This window comes from Micropterus salmoides, unplaced genomic scaffold, assembly GCF_014851395.1.
Source record: "Micropterus salmoides isolate LMB-PRFRI ecotype aquatic unplaced genomic scaffold, ASM1485139v1 Ms_hic_scaffold_12, whole genome shotgun sequence".
Taxonomy (NCBI): Eukaryota; Metazoa; Chordata; class Actinopteri; order Centrarchiformes; family Centrarchidae; genus Micropterus; species Micropterus salmoides.
In genome coordinates, this window is record NW_024040263.1 from 4,569,876 (window position 1) to 4,591,317 (window position 21,442).

General features: G+C 40.4%; 1 protein-coding gene across 2 annotated transcripts in view; it reads right to left on the bottom strand.

Annotated features, from left to right (window-relative positions):
• Positions 1 to 21,442, bottom strand: part of LOC119898741 (protein sidekick-1-like) — a 240,671-nt gene that overhangs the window by 101,993 nt on the left and 117,236 nt on the right. For both annotated transcript variants that reach the window (XM_038712948.1, XM_038712947.1), the window contains exon 5: positions 20,823 to 20,956. In XM_038712948.1, coding sequence (XP_038568876.1) covers positions 20,823 to 20,956 — 134 coding nt within the window. The remainder of the gene's footprint in view (positions 1 to 20,822; positions 20,957 to 21,442) is intronic.

Below are 21,442 nucleotides of genomic sequence, written 5' to 3' on the forward strand. Positions count from 1 at the left end.
ACAAATCAGCAGCTCCAATGTGTTTTAGAGTTTAGAGGCACACAGGAAAGGGAGACTCCTTCCATGAGAAGGAAGAAAAAAACAAATACAGACAGAAGACGCAGAGAAGAAGAGAGAACGGCATGTTATCATTGAGTCCAAAGTAAGACGAGCTGTTTGCAGCCCATCCATCAACTGCCAGCGACCAAATTTCGTCTCTCTCATTCACACCCTTTCTCGCCTCCTTCTGCCTTTCTCCCTGTATTTGTCACAGGTCTGGAGGTAGCAAGACTGTACACTGCGAGAAAATGATGGCATTGACATTCTACTGGCAGAAAATCTACATTCACCATTCATCTATCAATACAATACCCCTTCACGCTCCTATTCAGCTACTCAGCCACTCACTGAACACTTGAATACTTGGTGTGTGTTTGTGTGTATATGTGTTTTGATCTGTCTGTGTGTGTGCAGTGAAAAATGTGCGTCACTGACTGAATTTAGATTCTGACGTATCACATCAGCATCAGCACAAAGTTCGTTCAGCCTATGTGACAGAGTGAGCTAGCTGATGAGGATGTACAACAAAAGCAGCAAAAAACATACTGACAGATTCAGAGTTCAGATGTTTTCATGACTTCGGCTGAAAATAACGAGTCTGTTAATATTACTCTGTTGTAAACTAGGGTTTATAATGAAAACTTGGTTTAGACCAAAAATGTGCCCATAGAGTTATTTTTATTTAGACAGTTCGGAAGTTCTTCTATGGACAATGTTATTCTGATACTGATAATGATAAAAATAGGGCGGACAAAATCCCTAGTAATATTAGTAACATCTCAAAGTATAACATACACACTACAATTCAACAGCACCACAAACTACAGCATCCAAAATAATTGTTGACCACCTGTCTTAAGCAGCAAAAATATATCAAATGATATATCAAAATCAGATCCTGTACTTGTTCAGCTCAAACTGCTGTTGTTAAAAAGCTCCTTTATGACTGCTGGGCTCCCAAGTGCATGCATTTCAATGCAAATGAATTTTTATTTTGAGGTTGGCAAAATGCATAGATTGGCTGAATTTCAATGCTACCCAATCTCTCTCCTCTCTCTTTCTTATTAGCAAAGAGCAGCTTACAAAAGGTAGAAGCAACTCATTTTTAGCCGGCCTTGTGTCGAAGTCTGTTTACCCTTCAAATAGTGTTTCTACCCGTTAAATGATGTTTCCTGTAGTGCCCTCTTCCGTGGCTTGGGTTAGGGCAGGTTATGGTTAGGCGTAGAAGAAATAACTGGTTGGGGTTAGGGAAAGGTTGGGGTCAAGTTAGGCATCATCAGAAGATGAGCGGTTGGGGTCGGGATAAGGTTTAGTTCAGATTTAGGTAAGGGGAACACTTGCCGGCACAGGCTGGTTAAAACAGCAGCAAGTCATTCCAGCTGTCGCCAATTAACATTAATTCTGTGAGTAACTTGATTAAAGGACAAACACAAAACTTTTCTCCTGTCTGGTTTGTGTGCTTTGTGCAAGCAGGCGTCTGTACTCTGCTTCAGATCATTTGTATGGGAAGTGTTTCTGTAGTTCCCACAACAACAACAACAACAGGGCGGTACGCCTTCTTTCTAGTGGATCACTTCACATCAACTTCAAGAGTCGCATTCTCCCAGTTAAACTTTCATTCATATCATATCAATAATTTACGATTATAAACTTTATAGTTTTAAACCAGGACCCTCAGTATTCGGCTTGAGAAGTTCATGAAAAATGAGGTGTGCCAAGTTAGGCAGGATATAACTGTTATGTTAAGGATTTGGTATCGGGAGATAGATAGATCAGGATTGGGGCCAAAAAAACTTGATCTAGACATTTCTAACATATGCATAGTTTAAATTGAATAAAAACAAAACATGGGAGAAAGTAACACCTGACGCACAGGTAGACATATTGTTCTCTAAAACTCAAGGCACGCTGCTTCATTTAGGTACAAAACTGAGAAAAACATTGTTATCCTAGTTTTATGATAAAAAACTACAACAACATACCAACCAGACATCGAACTTCCTCAGACTAACACATGTAATGCATATTTCTTAAGGTATCTAAAAACACGGATCATTTTAATACTGGCCATAGTATTAAAAAACAATGCCCAGACCTATTGAAAACACACCTAAACACAGTCGTTTAACCGGAGCACAGTTTATGCCATTGCAGTATTGGCAAGTCTATTATTGTGGAGAGTCTAAAAGGGGGTCAGCACACACACAAATGCCCACAGACACACAAGCAGAAACACGCAGGCTTTAGTCTGGGGGGCATACAACTCTGCGTGTGTATTCAAATGATGTGTCATACTGAGTCATCTTCAGTTTCAAACGGGAACAGAGAAACAATGGGGACATCAGGGGACAACAGAGAGAGCACGAGCTCGAGTGTGTGTGTGTTCACAACACAACAAAGCATCTGACGTTCATAGAGCTGAATCCACTAAACACATTTTCCACTAACTTTCACTTCCCTCATTGTTTTCCGAACCCTTTAAAATACCTTGGATCATTTGTTGTCTTAATCAATGTGTTTATTGATGTGCATTTCACAGCAGGGATGACTACAGTAGTGGAGGTAAACAATGCTTTCCTGATTTAACTCTTAGCCCTGTATTTATACAAAACAGGCCACCACTCAGTATCATGGTTGATATTAATGTGATGTGTTTAAAATACAGTTTGAGGTGATGTGAAAATATTAGCGTGTGCCTAAGTGTGTCTCAGCCTTGAGTATGATTTGTATTCATGAATTCACTATTGTGTATTCAGCTGCCTGAAGGACCTACAAACAAGCAGGTCGCCATGTCCTCTGTGTGTGCATGCCACAGTGTGTGTTTTTGTTCTACTGGGTATCTATGTGTTTGTGTGAATGCAACAAGGATTAAGTACAGTACTTGTGTGTTGTGTCTGCTATTCAATACAACAACCCTGTGTGCTGTATCTGTCCTATTGTGTGTAAAGGCTGTTGTTGCTTTGTGTGTCATGCCTCACTGTGCTGACCTGTGCAGGTGCTGACCCTTCAGTCCCCAGCTGTGGGTCACCTATTTGCCGCAGCACCTCCAAACCCTCCATGACTCACCCCCCCTCTGCTCTCGACACACAAACAGCCCCCCTGGGCCTTCCTTCCTTCTTTCAATCTACATACAACCAGACACCCCTCGCCCTCGGTGACAATCTATTCTCCTGTTCAGCCTCGCTTCGTTCTCCCCATCCACCCACATCTGCATCCACTGTCACATCACCCCAAGCTAAAGAATACTTTTTTAGCAACACATTTGGGTCTTTTCTTTCTTTCTCTCGGCTGTTTTAAACCCAGAATTCAACCTCAAAACCCCTTACCATTCCAATTTACCCTGTCAATCTCACTCTCCCTTCCCTCTGTTCCTGTTTCTCACTCTAAAACACACACACATGAACACACACCTATTTGAAATTCACATCAATGGCTATACAGATGTAACACTCCAATTTCCAATCCTGACACATTCACAGAGAGAAACACAAGGACTCATGGAGCCATCTACGCACGCACACACACACACACACACACACACACACACACTTGTGTGCGGTAAAATAATAAGCTGGCTGGAGTGTTGACCTCAGACCTCAGAGCAATTCCTGACGGACCCCATTGGTAAAAATTCGTAGTCTGTAAGCTTCCTCTCCTTATACCCATGAGTCTGTCTACTGAGGCGAGTTATCATTTATACATAGCATATAAACAGCACTGAGCATGTTTACATATTAAATCTTAGTTTTCACACAACCCTTCACTCTCCTTCCCTATATTGGAGCCAAATCCTGTCTTTTGCTGAGATTCTCCTTCAGTCTATAAATATGGACTGTGGGAAGGTTACATCTTCCTGCTGTCTGCCTGTCTGCAACACACTAGCAACAGTTGACCTTTCCAATTTACCATGTCAATCATGCCCACACGCATACACACACAGCCGGAGTGCACAGCCCAGTCTCCCGTACACATACAGGTAAAAGTTGGTGTCAGTCATCCTTGTATGGAATCCCAAATGTCACAGGTTTTGACATTCTCTTTCCTCACCCTGCTTTTCTCTCTCCCCTCGTCCTTTTTCTTCAACACTCTCCTCTCCTTTCTCATTCAATCTCTTCAGACTTTAGGTTTATTTGTGCCTAAACAGATGCCTGCACTTAAACGTGCACTTGCGATTAAGAACTCACCAGTCCCTTGTTAAACATTACCTCTTATCACCTCAAGAGCCGAACAAAGAGCACAGAAATGAGACGATGAATAAAAATTGATAAACAAAAAAACATCCAGCCTTACAAGGGAAAAGAACATGAGAGTGCCATGTAATGAAAATCGAAAATAGATGTTCAGTTCATACTGTGAGTCTAATGATGGCACGAAAAAAGAGATAATTTCCAATTCAAAAGAAGAGTGCTGCTTCTGCAAGTTTGTGCCTCTGATAGGAGACAGAGAGAAAAATAGCAAGCCTCTGATCCTGCAGGAGAAATATTAAAAGGCAAGGGAGATGAAGTAAGGGATAAAAGACAAGGGGTAGACGGGAGAAAGTTAGAGCCAAAAGGTGGGGCTTTAAAAGGCAGTGATGTGGTGCAACTGTGTGCCCACCACCTCAGGGCGAAATACCAGATGGAGAAGGGACTGTGAGACACAAGGAAGAGGCGACGCATCATTAATAAATCAGGTTGTTTCCCCCTTTTTTTCTTCTTTATCCAGAATTCTGCAGAGTAATCCCTTATCGCACACTCCTTCATTGTCACCCCTTCTTTATCTACCTATATACTATCACTTCTCTCTGACCAACAGACTTGAAATGAACTTTGTGTAAGAGACCCTCAGCATTAGTAAATAAGGCTCATATATAAGAGGACACTGAATTTTAAGTGCCTCCTTGAGAAACAAGTGGTAATCCAGCCAGAAAAGCGTTCACTGCTCCATGTGTAGCTTCTGCTTTTGACACAGTCCATTCACTTACTACATGCCAGCGAGCGAAGGTACGAGGCCTGAAGGAATGTGACAGATCAGCGGAGGGCAACATGTCCTGGCATTTCCTTGGGCACATACTTGAAGGCTAAGACACTCACTCCCAAACTCACAGTCTTTGGAGCAGAATAAAAATGTGAATACTGTACTAAGAATTTATTGATCCCCTTTGGGAAACCCCCTTAAAGAAAACCATGCTATTATAAGAGCAGATGAATTCTTGAGTTTTACTTGATTTGTTTATACTGCAATTCACAGGGAAAAGGGAAGAAACTGAGTAAAAACACTACATTTAGATGAGGTGACATTTAAAAAGACTCAACTTGGTCTGCTCAGTTGTCACGGCCAAATCATTTTTAGAAAGGGACCACCAACCATAATGTGTGTCCAAGCCATTAGTCTATAAAATGTCAGAAAATAGTGCAAAATGATTCCCAGACCCTGAGGTAACCCACTCAAACTGCTTGTTTGGTCAGATCAACAGTCCAAAACCCCCAAATAGTCATTTTACAATAATACAAACACAACAGAAAAAAACAGCTAATCCTCACATCTGACAAGCTAATATTCTCATACCAATGATACACCCCAATACAGGAATTAGACAAAAATAATTTGGTAATCATCACTCAAAGCAGTCTGCAGTATCTCACCTGCAAATAGTTTTTCTTTATCTGAATCTGATGCTCATCTCATTCATGTGTATTCCTTGTGAAAGTACACTAATTGCCATATTTAATTATGCTGTCGATGCAACACAGAAAAGCAGATCTCACTCGTACAGTGACTGACTCAGTTTCTGTATGTATAAGTGTGTGCCCGGGTCTTTACGTCTGTGCATATATGTAAAGAGATCGCTCACGAGGGCAAGAACAGTTAGGGTCTGTATCTGATTAATGGCTTAATTGATTAAATGGCTCAGAGATTGATTGGTCGGGCCTGGCTATAACAGATTCATTAGAACAGTGATAGATCAGTGAGATCTCGCTGCAGCTGTTCCGCCTGGCTCCGGACAGCATGGCCTGGTAATGGACATCATCTGTCTGTCCGTAGATCACAATATGTCCACACACACTACTGTGTGTGTGTGTGTGTGTGTGTGTGTGTGTGTGTGTGTGTGTGTGTGTGTAGTCTACGTGAAGGCTACACACATCTTCTCTTTTCTTCAATTACTCCAAACAACCAGACAGGAGAGGAGGGAGTTGAGGGGGGGTTAGTAGGGATGTGGAGGAAGGAGAAGGGCGGAAACTATTTTTGGATTAAAGGCCCTGTTGATCTATTCCTGTTTTCAGCATCCCCCCTCAATCTTCAACTTTTACACTCTGCCATTCTTCCTTCCTTCCTATCCATCTCTATCGTCCTCAAAGCTTTCCCAATTTCGCACTTGCTCACTGCTTGCCTCTTTTTCTTTGACTTTCTCTGGTGCCCAATTCCTCTCTGTCCTCATCTCTTCTGTGCTGGGTCTCATCCCCCTTCCGTTTTCTTCTTTCACTAATTCTTTACGAGTACTTTGTTTGCCCTGAAACTCTGATAAAAACGTTGCCTAACCAACACACAGATAGTGCAGGGGACAAGAGGACAAACACATAGACAGACACTTATGATGGCTGTGAATTTGAAAATTTGTGTGAAATGTGGCTGTATTTTAATTAGGCTTTCACAAATGAAGACAGTGCAGTAAAAAGCACCACCCACACAGTCTTTCAGACCATGGTGTCAGTTCAACAGCTACGGAACAAATAGGAAATACGACAGCTTGTTCATAACTGTGTTTGTATATGTGAATGTGTGTGTTTATTGGTGTGAGAATGTGAAACATTACTGGCTCTATAAATACTTGACTTGTGTATGTTGGCTTAAAAGCTGAGCTTGACGGTTTATTCTTGACCTTGGAAACAGAAGATGACAAAACATCTACAGTTCCATGGCAACTGAGCAAACTCCATCTGCTGATGAAGACCATGTGATGCGATGCAGAAAGAAGTCTACGAATCGATTGTTTTGTCAACCGCTGTTTCCAAGGTCAAGAATGAACTGTCAAGCCCAAGCAAAACAATATGTGTCTTTAAGGGATGGGTCTTTCGAATAGTCGTTCAGTTCAAGATCGATTAGTGAGGGTGTCCTTTTAAAAACAAATCAAGTTTGAACAAATGAGAATGAGAACTGTGAACCTGAATCTGAACTAAAAAAAAAAGGCTAAACATATTTTTATGTTGTAAATTTGATGGTTTTTTCTACTGTAACAGGTGACTTCAATCTGTATGATGTGTATCGATCTGGCATTAGGACTAACCACAGCGCTGAAACATCACTCATAAAAGTAGTCAATGACATAAAGATCAACAGAGCTGCAAACAAACCTTCTATTTTAGTATTACTAGACCTGACTGCAGCCTTTGACACCGTCAGCCACAACATTTCACTCAGTAGACTCCAAACTGACCTTGCTGTCTCTGATACCCACTGAGCAGATTATAAATCTAGGTGTAATTTTGGATTCAGAATTCAACTTCACAAGCCACATTACAAGTCTAACTAGGGCAGCATTTTACCACCTCAAAATATTTCCAAAGTCAAATCCATCTTGCCTCAGCCAAGACGGTGAAACACCGGTTCATGCATTCATCTCCTTTAGGCTAGACTACTGTAATGCCCTTGCAGGACTTCTCAAAAATACTGTGGGATGGCTGCAGCTCATTCAAAATGCTGCAGCCAGGACAAGAGAAACTGAACATATTACTCCTATATTTAGATTACTTCACTGGATATCTCTCTCTCTCTCTCTCTCTCTCTCTCTCTCTCTCTCTCTCTCTCTCTATATATATATATATATATATATATATATCTCAAATGTGATTTTCTGGATTTTTGTTTTAGATTCAGTCTCTCACAGTTGAAGTGTACCTATGATAAAAATTATAGACCTCTACATGCTTTGTAAGTAGGAAAACCTGCAAAATCATCAGTGTATCAAATACTTGTTCTCCCCACTGTATCTTTGTGTGTGCATCAAGTGTGTCTTACAGCAATAAGAGAATGAAGCGGATGGAACAATTTCCTGTGTTGATGCGTTTGTTCAGTTTGTAAGTGCAACAACATGTAGTTGAACAAGCAAGGGGGGGAGTTGGATGGAGAAATGTGTTGTTATTGTGGATGATGTAGGTGGAAACGTAGTTGATGTACCAGCGACGGTGACTAATGCACATCTCCAGACAAGTAGTGATACCATCTTGGCTGGTTTAAGGAGATGACAGGCACGAGCACACACGAAACACACGGGATGCTGAATGAGGTGTCAAGTGTGCAGATAAGTAGTGTGGTGCTCATGGTTTTAATGATTCTGTCAGTCACACGTCCCTTATCGCTACCTCACTATACACCCTGACTGTGTGTGTAAGTCAGTCAGTGAGTGTGCAGGAACATTAATATTCTGAATAGGAGCTTTATTCCAGCTGATGCCTCAAGTTGGACGTGGTGTACATGAAGACAGGCGCTTTACAGTTTTCCCAATGTGTTCAGTAGTGGTGCTTTATTTTGAAACTCATCACTGAGTGAAAATGCGTGAGACTCAACAACTCCAAAGTGAACAAACCAACGGGATACAGTTTTTATATGCCAGCTTGTATTAGCACATACTGGCTATATTCAGGGTTCAGTTTTTATCGAATATAAATGAAATATTATTGTGCATGTGAACACACTGATTGTCTCTGTGTGTCAGTGCTTCCTGACTGGGTGTAACAGGTTATTGGAGTAGCAGGCCAGTCAGCAGATGTTAATTTGAAGCAATAGAAGTGGAAGAGAAAAGAGAGATTGAGGGGGGAAACTGTGCTGGTGAATGATGGGGCCGGGCGGCAAAGGAAAGATTGGATTTAAGGAACATAGGCAAGATAAAGGATGGGTAAATAGGAGGAAAGCTGATGAGGTGCTGAGGAAGGGGAAATATGTTCAATAACAGAGGGAAGGGGGCAAAGAGAGGGAGGTGATTTTGTCATTTGTTGCTTGAAGTATATGTTCTGTGTGTAGGGTGAGCGATATGAATGAAATTTTCTGTCACTGTTTATCTGTAATTTTTGGGGGAAATTCTAATTCAATATTGGAATATTTCAAAACAAGTTTCTGACATGGTTGTAACTTTTTATCCAAAATCTCAAACAACCCACCTCTGGTCAATGTTGAGGCAGTTTGCTGTCTACTGAAAATTGCCATGAAAACAATCTGAAGTCAAAGTTTTTATTTAGCACATTTCATACAATGTCAGCTCACTGTTCTTCACACACAACAAATATGAAGAAAATAATAATATATATATACACACACACACACACACACACACGCAGTGGGGAGAACAAGTATTTGATACACTGCTGATTCTGCAGGTTTTCCTACTTACAAAGCATGTAGAGGTCTGTAATTTTTATCAAAGGTACACTTCAACTGTGAGAGACTGAATCTAAAACAGAAATCCAGAAAATCACAAAAATTGCATGACATAAGTATTTGATCACCTACCAACTAGTAAGAATTCTGGCTCTCACAGACCTGTTAGTTCTTCTTTAAGAAGCCCTCCTGTTCTCCACTCATTACCTGTATTAACTGCACCTGTTTGAACTCGTTACGTGTATAAAAGACACCTGTCCACACACTCAAACAGACTCCAACCTCTCCACAATGGCCAAGACCAGAGAGCTGTGTAAGGACATCAGGGATAAAATTGTAGACCTGCACAAATCAAATAATTGTTATCCCCACTGTAAACTCACTGTCGCGACTGTCACAATGCTAAACGCTCATTAATTTACTTGCTCTGTGTTTTTCTGTCATATGTTAAATCTCCCTATCATTATAGATCTCCCTATCATTATAGATCCAGCCACTTCCTCCAGTGCTGCAGTCACCCCTTTCCAGCCATTCCCCTCACCTGTCTATCTCCGCCCACTTACTCACCTGCTGATGAGACTAGCAGTACCAATGTCGTATTCCAGACTGGTTGGAACTGGGAAATTTATAAGTTGGAATATCCATTTTCCGACCTCAAAGCGTTTCAGTTGCACGGTGGTGCATGACGCTAAAAGTAAACAATAACCATGGCTGACCATGACAAACTTATGTTTCTTTGGCAGGTTTATGCACAGTTAAACCCTCAGCAGTGCACTTGGTGTTAATTAAAAGCATGGCCATTTTATTAAAAACAGGTGATAAATATACGTTACTCGTTCACTGTGTATCCTTCTAGCTACATCAGTTGGTAATCCTCAAAAGTTGTAGGCTATATTTCCAAATGTTTTCACATTTCTCAGCATTTTTAACATTTTCCTGAATAACTTTTGGGTAGAGAAGATGACAGATTGTAACCAGTTACCTAAAAACATTGACAAAGTATTTCTACATCGATTTACATGCAGAACAAGTTTTACTGTTTGATACTAGTATGTATTATTTTAATTTAATACTTTACTTTGCCTTTTAGTTAATGGTTTACCATTTACAATGTGTGCTTCCAGGGGAGTTGCCAATGTACATATATTTTTTTCTCCAAGTTCACAAGAAGGAAATCCAACTTCAGGTGGTGTTCCATGGTATTTTTTTCTAGTTGGAGGTGGGAAATTTCCCAGTTCCGAGTTGCCTGGAACGCAGCATAAGTCTGCCTGTCTGAATGTACCTGCCTGATCTATTACCTGAGTCAGGGTTTGATGATTCTCTGCCTTGTCCCTAGTTTGCACGTGTTTGCTTGATCTGGTTTTAACCCTTGCCTGCCTTTTTGAACTGAGTGAACTTTGCCTGGCCTTTCTGTGACTGTTATACTCAAACAGGGTCTGAGCACACCATTGCAACAAAGACACTCTTAAACATACAATATCTCATCACTACAACCCCCTTGTGCCCAGTTGTCCCCAATAAAATAAAGGCCTGAATCAATGCTGTTAGCCGACTTCTTATTTTTAGATTTTATGAGCAGTATTGAAATGTATTCATCACTTTGCCAAACCACAAAATGAACTGTTTGTTAAACCTTTACCTAGCAAACTGGTGACTCAAAAAGTGAGCAGGGATTGCGTCATTGTGGTGTTAAAAAAACAACAAAATGATGGTCTGGTGGTTAACAAACAATCTTAGCTGATCACGCACGTCATAATCTTGGCATTAGAGTACATAGATAGTAGTCGACTACCGACCGACAGCTAACGCTAGCAGATGGAATACAATTGTCTGAATCTCTAATCTTTTAAGAAGCTCACGCCAATATTTTAATCACTTCAATTGGGATCTCTGAACATTTAGAGCTGAACAGCAGCTTGTTCTCTTAGTCTGTGCAATTAGAACGTTAGCTAACGTTAGCTCAGCAGCTAAACTGGAGACTGAGAGCCGTCATGATATCTGATATCTTCAGCTTTAATTATCAGATATGACTTACCAGATGTTAGTCATTATTACAATAAGTAAACAACTACATAGCATTCACCACTAAATATTAAGCCATTTTTTTAATGTATTGATCATAATAATAAATGTAAAATTTAAGTATCACATTAATTCAGCTATTATCACCAAATGTAAGCTACAGTAAATTGGTCTGATTTTGAAGATACAGATTAATTAAAGTTATTATTCAAGTTATATGAAGTTGCCTTTCAGCAAAATATTGATTAAAGTGCTTGTCAGTGGATCAGTTAAATCCTGGTGAAACTAAGTGTGCACTTGATCACCGTATTTCTGATCCACATGATTTTATAATTCCCTTAAGATTCTCTTTTGTTCAGAGTAATCACAAAGTTGTCTATGTCAATGTCTACAATACTAATCTAAAATCAATTCTCATGTTATTTTAATATACTTTTGTGGCCCTTGTCGAAGTACAGTTTTCACAGTATTGTTTGGATAGAGCAGTGACCCCCTAGAAAAGTACCATTTGACCCCCCTCCTAGACAATCCTGACTCAAACACTTCTCAAATACAGTATAGACAAAGATTTGTACACCAGGGTGCCCTGAATACAACTGGTGCCTTGCAGTAAACAATGTTGGCAGAAACCTGAATTACATTAAAACTTTCTGAGCTTCTCTCTGCTCCTGTTCTGTGGCCTTTTTACCTCCACAGTCTCTGCTTGTTCATCGATTCTTAGAAACTTGTTACATCCAGCGCCTGTGACTTTTTGTCCGTTTCCTCTCCCACTGGACACCTCTCTCAATGCCTGCCTTTTTGTTGACTTCTTTTTGTCTATTGACTATTTTACTCGTGAATGGAGGAGGATTTGAAAACGGTTTTGAGTGGGTGTGCGACTGCAAAATACTCTGTCAAAGACGTATACATGGGCATCTGTCTTAATCTATTTCATTATACTGCAAAACACACTTGCAATTAAATCCATAACTAGGTGGAACAAGTAGAGCATGCACACACAGTTCGCTTGTCATACTGACACAGTCCATGAGTCAGTTTCCTGTCCATCCTTCCATCACGCCATCTCTCTGTCTGTACACTGGGGTTTTAATTATAGAACCACAGAGGAGCCTCATTACACTGAGAGAGAAAGAGAGAAGGGACTGAGAGAGACAGAAGAAACAGACAGAGGGGAGACGGGGATCAACAGTGAGAAGTCTGATCCCTTTGCAACTACAATATTGAATCTAATAATTCCAGACACAACCAGTTGTAGCAGGAATTAATCAAAACACTGATTCATTAGCTGAGCCTCTTTATCAAAACCACCGAGTATTAGTGCCTATTTGTATGATCGTTCGTGTGAGTGTGTTCCACATCTGTAGACTTCAAATTACCAGACTTTTAATACAAAAGAGATCATTGCAGTCCTAATGCGTCCTCATTCAGGGTTAGATCTTTCAAATTAACCTTGCATTTGCAAAGTTATACATATAAGCATGCGAGAAAGTACTGCCAAACACCAGCATACTTGTGCTCATTCTTCAAGGTTTACATATAATTAAATGCATTAGGGATTCAGATAAGTGTTCCTCAGAATGGTTATCTACAACACAACTAGCCTTTGGACAGCCTTTGAATACAGGCTGCCTATGCAATCTCTACTTCAAAAGGATCGACTTGGGCTGGACTACAGTTTCTTCAAAGCCCATCAATTATTTTGAAACTATTTAAGACACTAATTCATTCAGAATATCTAGGCATGGGAATCCTGTAGCCCACGCTTGACTATAGGCTATGTTCTTTTCCAGTATTTGAAAAAACAAGACAATTGTTGCCTACAAACTTGCAAAAGGCATATGAGGAAAATATGCTCTATGAAGGAATACACATGCTTGCTTTCATGCAAGTCTGTTGAGGAAAATGACTGATGGATACAATGAACACCAACGGCAAGTGAAGCTTTTTTGCACATCTAGCCATGTGATGTTCGGGAGTAATCACAGATGGTCACAAAATGAGGCCTGGTGTGTAAAACTTTTGAGTTATTTGGCAAGTAAGCCTGAACACACTGCAGCGTCTGAAGCCCATGTGGTGTTGTCTTTTGTCTCCAAATTATTTTCAAAAGAACCTGTTCAAATTGGTTTCTGCAGAAGCTGTATGTGGCCGCCTTAAACCAAAGGTATCAACAAATCCAGGGACAAAAATATGTTTCAGTGCTTGCTGAGCACTGCTTGTTGCTTCCATTGAATCTCAATGACACCTGGAGTAGTGATCGGAGTGAGCTCCATCAAACAATTGTCTTTAATTATAATAATAATTGCCTCAAAAGTGAAAAACTGCTGCGCTATGTCTCAGAACCAAGCTGACTATTCAGATGTTTTGTTCAACGAACACTTCAAAACCCAAATATATTACATTTACAATGATGAATGATAACGCAGACAAAAGCAGCAAATCCTCACATCACTAGTGAACCTCTGGCATTTTTCAATTTTTCAACAATAATACTTTGACTAATCAATTAATGGACAAATAATTTTAGCACAAAACACGGATCCCAAAATTGTTTGCACACTCAAATCTTTCACACTGTTGCTTAATTCAGTTCACAGTTTTAAAGTTCAGCACCGGGGAATAAAATGTACAGACGTTTCAGCTAAGCTTGCGTCCAGGTTGCTTTTTTTTTGACTGCCAATAAACTCAATAGCTGCATCAAGTGGCTTTTGTTTGTAACTCCGGCTCTCTTCTTTTTTCTGTTCAGTTGAAAAATTTTTCTTCTACCTTCAACACAAAACATATATTGTGTGTGTATATAGTGGAATTAACATACTACTTAAAAGTGACTTACTTATTAACCTGTTAGAACTTTTCGTGCCATCTTTCAAATTAAAGTCACCGAATGTGTACTGCTCTGATCTGAACGCTGCTGCATTTGCCAATCATAGATTAGCACCCACATGAAAAGAACTTCAATGCAGAAAGGCCCTTGTTAGCTAATAGGAGAGAAGTCTAACAGCATCTGACTGTAACTGAAATCTTTCAGCCATTTAAATCTCGCTGTTAAATAAAGAATATTGGCAGCTGCCTCCACACATTGCCAGTGATTCTGCTGGTAATTAATTAAGAGCAGTCATTTGAGAGGGAGAGAGGGAGAAAAAAGCTTTAGCGTCACTCTTCAGTGCATACACCTGTGCTTGTATCAGGGGGTGGTGAGTTGTTACAAAGCATCCAATTTGGCATTTATTTTGTTTTTAGGGGTCACCAGCCAAAGTATGAGGGAGAATCACTCCAAATGTCTGTCTATGTTCTTCTCTCACTGGTTTGATTAAAATCTCCTTAGAGGTATTCCCTAACCACCACTAGAAAGCTGCACAATGTCTATCCATGTGGAGCACACACAGGCAGATTGTGGCGCAGATCATTATGTTGCCATTTTGGCTAGAGAGGTTTCTATGGTGTTCCTTGAAGCCTACCAAGGCATGATGCCGCAAAATGCAAGACACCTTGAGCGCATAATTAGAGCCGCAGCATTGGAAACAACTTGACTGCACACAGGGATACAGGGGGTTCTCAGATCCTACGTTTAAGCTTTTAAATGAGGGCTCGCAGGTGTCGGGGTCTGCGAAACTACAACGCACACACATTTTAACTTGTGCGCACACACACAAACCGCAAAGATTCCACCCCACAAAAACACAATCACACACACTCTCCAGGGACACTAAAATACCTCCAATTAGACGCGCCACAGAACAACTGGGATGAGACCTGGAGCAAACACGCACACACAAACATGGGTGTTTAGACACACACAGTCACACACATGCACAGAAAGATCCATGGCAGGCTCTCATTTAAGAGTCAGTGATGTGGAAAGGAAACATCTGGAAGGGAGGGAAGACGATTAGAAAAAGAAACAAATGACACAGAGACACACAGGCATGCATAAAAATAACAACGCAAACATTATCACAGCGCACACACACTTTATACTAACAGGTTTCAGCGATCATCAAAACCATATATTCATAAAAGTGTTTCAAAGTAACAGAAACTTGTGTGTCATGTGCCATATGCTGTTTGAATGTTTCAAGCAAAACATTCATTTTTCTCTCATCTCTTCTCTACTTTCAATTCTCAACCAATACTGTGTGTGTGTGTGTGTGTGTGTGTGTGTGTAACACTGTGTGTGTGTATATGTAACACTGTGTGTGTGTGTGTGTGTGTGTGTGTGTGTGTGTGTGTGTGTGTGTGTGTCTGGGTTATCCGGAGTTCAACTGAGTCAGATGCTACATGAGTCTATTCTTCAGGTCCTGACAAAGGCCACTCTGTCACTTCTCAGGGCCGCGGGGCGACAAGCCCTGCTTGATGGAAGCATGGGGGGGAAAGAGGATAAACTGGAGAAATGGAGTGATGTAAAATGGCAGACACTAGGGGAGTCTCCGTCAGAAGGCGTAATCAAAATCAGACAGACTCTCCTCCAATCACCAAGCCGAGGTAATCAAACTCAGACTCCCACACCCTCCCTGACGCACACATACAATGATTAAGGTTATGAAAGGATGCAAGGTTATTTTACAATGCATTAATTCACTCAGAGCCAATCCGTCCCTTAGTTTTCTTTCCAACATGCTCTTCTGTGTTGCTCTTGTGTCAGTGCTTCGTCTCATCGTCTCAGCTTTGTGGTTGCTTTTCTCTATATTTGTTCTCTGTTGAGCTACCTCACTGTATACAGTACTTGTGAAAATGACTGCTTGTTGTCTCTGCTCTTTATTCAGCAGAATCAAATTTAAAACTCAAATTACTGTGCGGATCTATGAAGCTTCAAAGGCGAGCTGGAAATTCCTCCAACTTTCTTGTGTTCAATAGAACTTATTTCAAGAAACTTTGCTGCCAGGAGTTCGCATTGACTTCTGCCATATAGTGATTATGGAGGTACACTATGTAGAGCAGATTGTATCATCAAGAAGTTCACCAGATGTAAACTTGTGAAAAGAGTTGTATTTCAGCTTTGTCTAACCTGTTGTTGTCACCTCAGTTTCAGCATGTCAGCATTTGCAGCAAAGGCGTTATCAACATTTAGGGACCTAAAGTCATCTCTGCTTTTACTGCAGAAAAGCAAATACTTTGTGGAAGTGGCAGCTGAAATATCTGGGTAAGCAGTGTATGTATGCGTAATATTTCAGCTATTTTTGCAGTTCAGCATTCATTGACAAGCGTAACATTACTATCTTCTCTATAGAAAAGATAAAGGCAGCTGATCAACTGTTGAGCTCAAAGCTGAGTGCTACAGTAATTATTATTAGCATATATGCGTCTGCCACATTCTCTTACCATCTCTTTCTTCTCTTCTTTTCTCCTGTCTGCCCTGCATCCCCTCTCCTCTCCTCTTGTTATATGAGATAAATACATGTGAGATCATGACTTCTTTATCTTGTTTTAGGGAGGTCTCAAGCCACTTTGTCTCATTTTCTTATTCTGTAAAATGCAGGTCTGCGATGATGTCCAGATAAATAGTGTTTCAGGTTGCATGTGTACGTTTGCATATATGTGTGTGTGAGTCTCTCTCCAGCGAGTACTCTCTTTGGGGATATTGCTGCTCTAATGGTCTGATGTACAAATCTACAAAGACCTCCACTGCTGTGAACTGAAGAGAAGCACACAGACATGCACACACTCTTCTGGGCAACAGGGAGACTGACTGCTGTTTTGATTGACAGTCTGAGGAGTGTGTGTGAGATGATAGCAGGTATGCATGGAGCTTAATTAATTGGAGTAGGGATCCTCATCTCCTGATACTAACAGAAATACCCTGATGCCATTAGAACTATCTTTCTATCTAATGCAAACACATACACACACACACACACACACACACACACACACACACACACACACACTAACACACTGAATCAAACACATGTATACTTTAACTAATTGACCAGACCTGCACCTTGTATCTGACCCCCCCCTCCCCGGAGTGGTTGTGTGGATGTGATTTAATGTGTTGACTCGATAATTGGGAACCTTGTACAGTACATGTTCTTCTTTAAATATTAAAAATTCAACTTCTATCAATCTTTAGTCTGCAGTGACTGAAAGTCTTCTTTAACACCATATGTTGTTGACAGTGATAAAAAGCTCCAGGAGCCGTACTTCCTGTGATTACAGTGTATGACCTCTCACCAAGCTGCTGAGCTGCTATCAATTGTGGCTGTTCCAGCTCAAATACAGATGACAGTTGGGGATTTTTCTTTTCAGCAGTATAGGCCACACTTGTGGACAGCGGTCAGGGACGCGCAGATAGCGTCAAGTAGGCAAGTCATACAGCTGGATGGGTGCCACTTTTCTTACCGTCTTTGGGGATTAGTCAAAGGATTTTTACTGTCAGTCGTGACATGCTTGTTTGTGTGGAAAACACATATAAGAGCTTTCTCCACCAGCAGTCCTGACATTAACAGGTTGTTGGTCATATCCTCTGTCTACACCCATGACTCACTTCATTACTGAGTGAGAGAAAGAGTGAGTCTCTCTCTCTTTCTGCCAATTCTCTGTCTCTTCTTCTTTGTTGAGCACAACGCTCGAATCAAACTAAGCAAGGGGAGAACAGAAAATAGGTATCTCATTTATTCTGGAGAATTTCTGAAAAGACAACATTTTTAGAAATAGAAAATTTGACTGACAGCTATGGTCTTCAGATCCTGTACAGGCTGCTTAATAAAATGGAAATGTTAAAAGAGGGGAGACAGGAAATGGAAGGACAAAGAGATAGGACAAGAAATGCAAAAAGAAAAAAGGAGGTACAGATGAACCAAAAAAAAAAAAAAACACTATTTGTATGAGTTCTTTCACATGCTTAACCAATTAAACTGGTGAACTGCTCATCACCTCAGTCCACTTCAATTTAATCTAATTAGCGAGAAATTGATTCTTTTTTTCCTCAAATTTCCTGCAAGCAAAGCTTGACTGATCTCCGTCATTAATATGCCCAGTCTCAGTCTATATGTAATATGTAACTCTTAGGATAACAGAGAATACTGTGATTAGTAAATCAAAACTGTCAGTATAGGCATCATTTTAATCCAAAATTGTAATCTGCTATAGCATTTTCATCTTGCTAATAAGAGTAAGCTGGCACTAATCAGTGTAAACAGTGTAGTTTGCTATGTGGCAGACACATAATACGATTCAAACCCTTTCGAATCTGAGGAACAAAGAAGACCTGTTCCATGTTGCCACTGTTTTTGTCCTCCAGTTCATTACTATATTCCTCTCCAGTCTCAATAACAAATACCTTAATCAAACATGCTGCTTTATAGCAAAGGATATTTACCCAAGAAATGTTTACTGTAGAAAATACACAGTGATAAACAGAGACTAACACACACTTGCCCACGCAGACATTTATGGCCGAAGACTGATCAGTGAAGCCTAACTATTCCCTTACGATTCTTAAAAAACACCCAAGGGAGCACTCCACTCTGACAGCTGTAACAAGGTACTGTGCGTATATTTATGTGATTGTGTGTGTGTCAGTGTGTGTGACAAAGGATGCCAAAGGATACAACCCTGTAAAGAGAATCTAATTAAAACTCCATACAGCCACAAGGGACAGAGCCCTCTTTCCCTCCCTCGCTCCCTCCCTCCTCTCATTTAACCACAGTGAACACTTCAGCTGAAGGACTGTAGACTCTATCCTCTGGCCTCCAAGGAGAAGCGATTTAGAGAGAAGGATACAGCCATAATGTGATTCAGCGATAAAGGCTGTGACAAAACACAGAGCAAACAGTCACCAAACTTTTCTGTTTGTTGTGAGTGTAGCCTATGTCTTCCAAAAGGGCCATTAACTAAGGGCCGGTTCACACCTGAAGGTCCGGTTGAAACATTAGGAATGTCACGAGAACAAATACTTCTGTACCAAGTTGATACCAAAATTTTCAGAAAACCAACATGTTTTCACAATTTTGGAAAACACGTAGGTATAGAAGTACTTTGTGTTACCATTATTTCTGCATCGCCTGGCCAACATTTGCAATGGCTAAACACTAAAGGCTACCGTGTTCAGATGTAATGAGAACATAGCTTGTAGCAGAATACGCTGCTGTCCTTACCACTTTCCAGTCTGTGTCATATGTTGTAATCTTGTTTTAAATAAATATTTCCAGACTAACGCTCAGTAAATTTAAACTACCGCTTGCACTCTCAGTAGAGGTTTATTATTTTGTATTTGTTTTATAATGTGGTATCAAATTTGGTATCAAGAATTGTGGAATTTTACTGGTATTGATATCGCCTACAAAATATCTGGTATTGTGACATCCCTACATACAATAGAACGCTTCCTGTTATTGGTTCAAATGGTGTTCACACAGCGGTCCAAGACCACCCCTTCGAGGCGGACCAGGGAGCGGATGTTTGGCCCGCACCACAGTTCGAGTCTGGCGTTCACACCAAACTAAACGACCTGCAGGAAGGGGGTAAACCCTCTAGGTTTCAGTTCAATCGGACTAAACAAGGCAGGTGTGAACCCGCCCTGGTGTTAATTAACCAAAAACAATGAATACGTGGAGCACAATGGCCAATGCAAATTAAGTTTGAATTCAGGAATTTACCCTTTAATTTAATGTAAAACCATAAACATGCAATGCAAAACTATGATTTTAATATTTTTTAAATAACAAGAGTCTGTAAACACCAATAAACAGCTGTATCTGAAACAACACTGGGGTCCTGGATGTGGGCTATAATAACTTAATAATTTTATTTTTGGATTTCTTTTTAGATCTAGTTCCAGACTGGTAAAATACCCAAGACCAAAGGTAAGGGGGCAACAACTTTTTCTTCAATGTTTTGTCTCTCCTCCCTCTTTACTATATTCAATGCTCTCATTTTTAGCCGGAAAATGATTCTTTTAGCCAGTTTGGATGAAGTAGCTTGCAAAAAAATACTGAGTACAAAATTAAGTGGGCTTCATCTGTTTTTCTAATATGTCACATACATATTTAATCAACCTTTCATTTCCTCCTCTGCTCATCTCGTTTTCAGGTTTTATTTACAGTTTGTCAACAGTAATTAGGCTGCCACTCAAGCTGCCTTCTGCCTTCTCAGCTCGACAAATAGTGCAGATTTCAACGAATCTTTGAGTTTTTCTTATTTTTTTAGTAAACTGGATTCATTCAACACAGAGAGCCCAATCACGCTTCCCCAGAAGCCTACAAAAAGGTGAAATAAAATCAAATAATGATCAAGTAGCAATTTCTCAAAGAGTCTGAAAATCTTATAATCCATAATCAGTCATATTTGATTAGGGAATAAACTCTTCTTCTTTGTGAAATGTAAATATGCTGCATGGTTTCACTCAGTGTAGACTCAACTGATTCTGACTTGCTGAATGTACACCATGTTAATTAGCGGGGTTGTTTTTCTACCTGCGATGCTCAGGTAGACGGCGGGACTCGTCACACTCTCTCCTGTCATTTCGTTCACCGCCTCCACGTGGTAACGCCCTGCATCTGCCGCAGTGGTTGCCAAGACGACGAGCTGATTGTCTAAAGTGATTGCTCTGTAGGGCACAAACGAGACACAGAGACAACATGGGATTAGAAAACAAAATAACAACAACAGAAAGCTAAACATGCGTCTTTCTAGTGTTGCTCCATCTCAGACAAGAACACTACTCAAACTAAGACTCAGACAAGAGGAGAGTGTTTGGTACATGGATCATTTAGAATTCATAAGGGGGGAAGGAAACATTGAATACTATCATCAGAAAGGAAAGAGGATTCGCAGAGCTTAAATAAATCTCTCCTCCTGTCTCAAATTGATATGTGGCTCATTGTGTGTCGCTTTCATTCTTTTGGCCAGTCTCGTTGTTTGTGCATTGTCTTCTGTTCTTCCTTCTTTACACTGATCCATCCTTACATCCCCATGTACCAGCAGCAATCAATAGAGCACAAACATAGATTATACACAAGCACATACAAATCACAAACGCACAAGATCTCACACTGCTCATAGAACACAGACATAAGAAAACAATCACGTACTG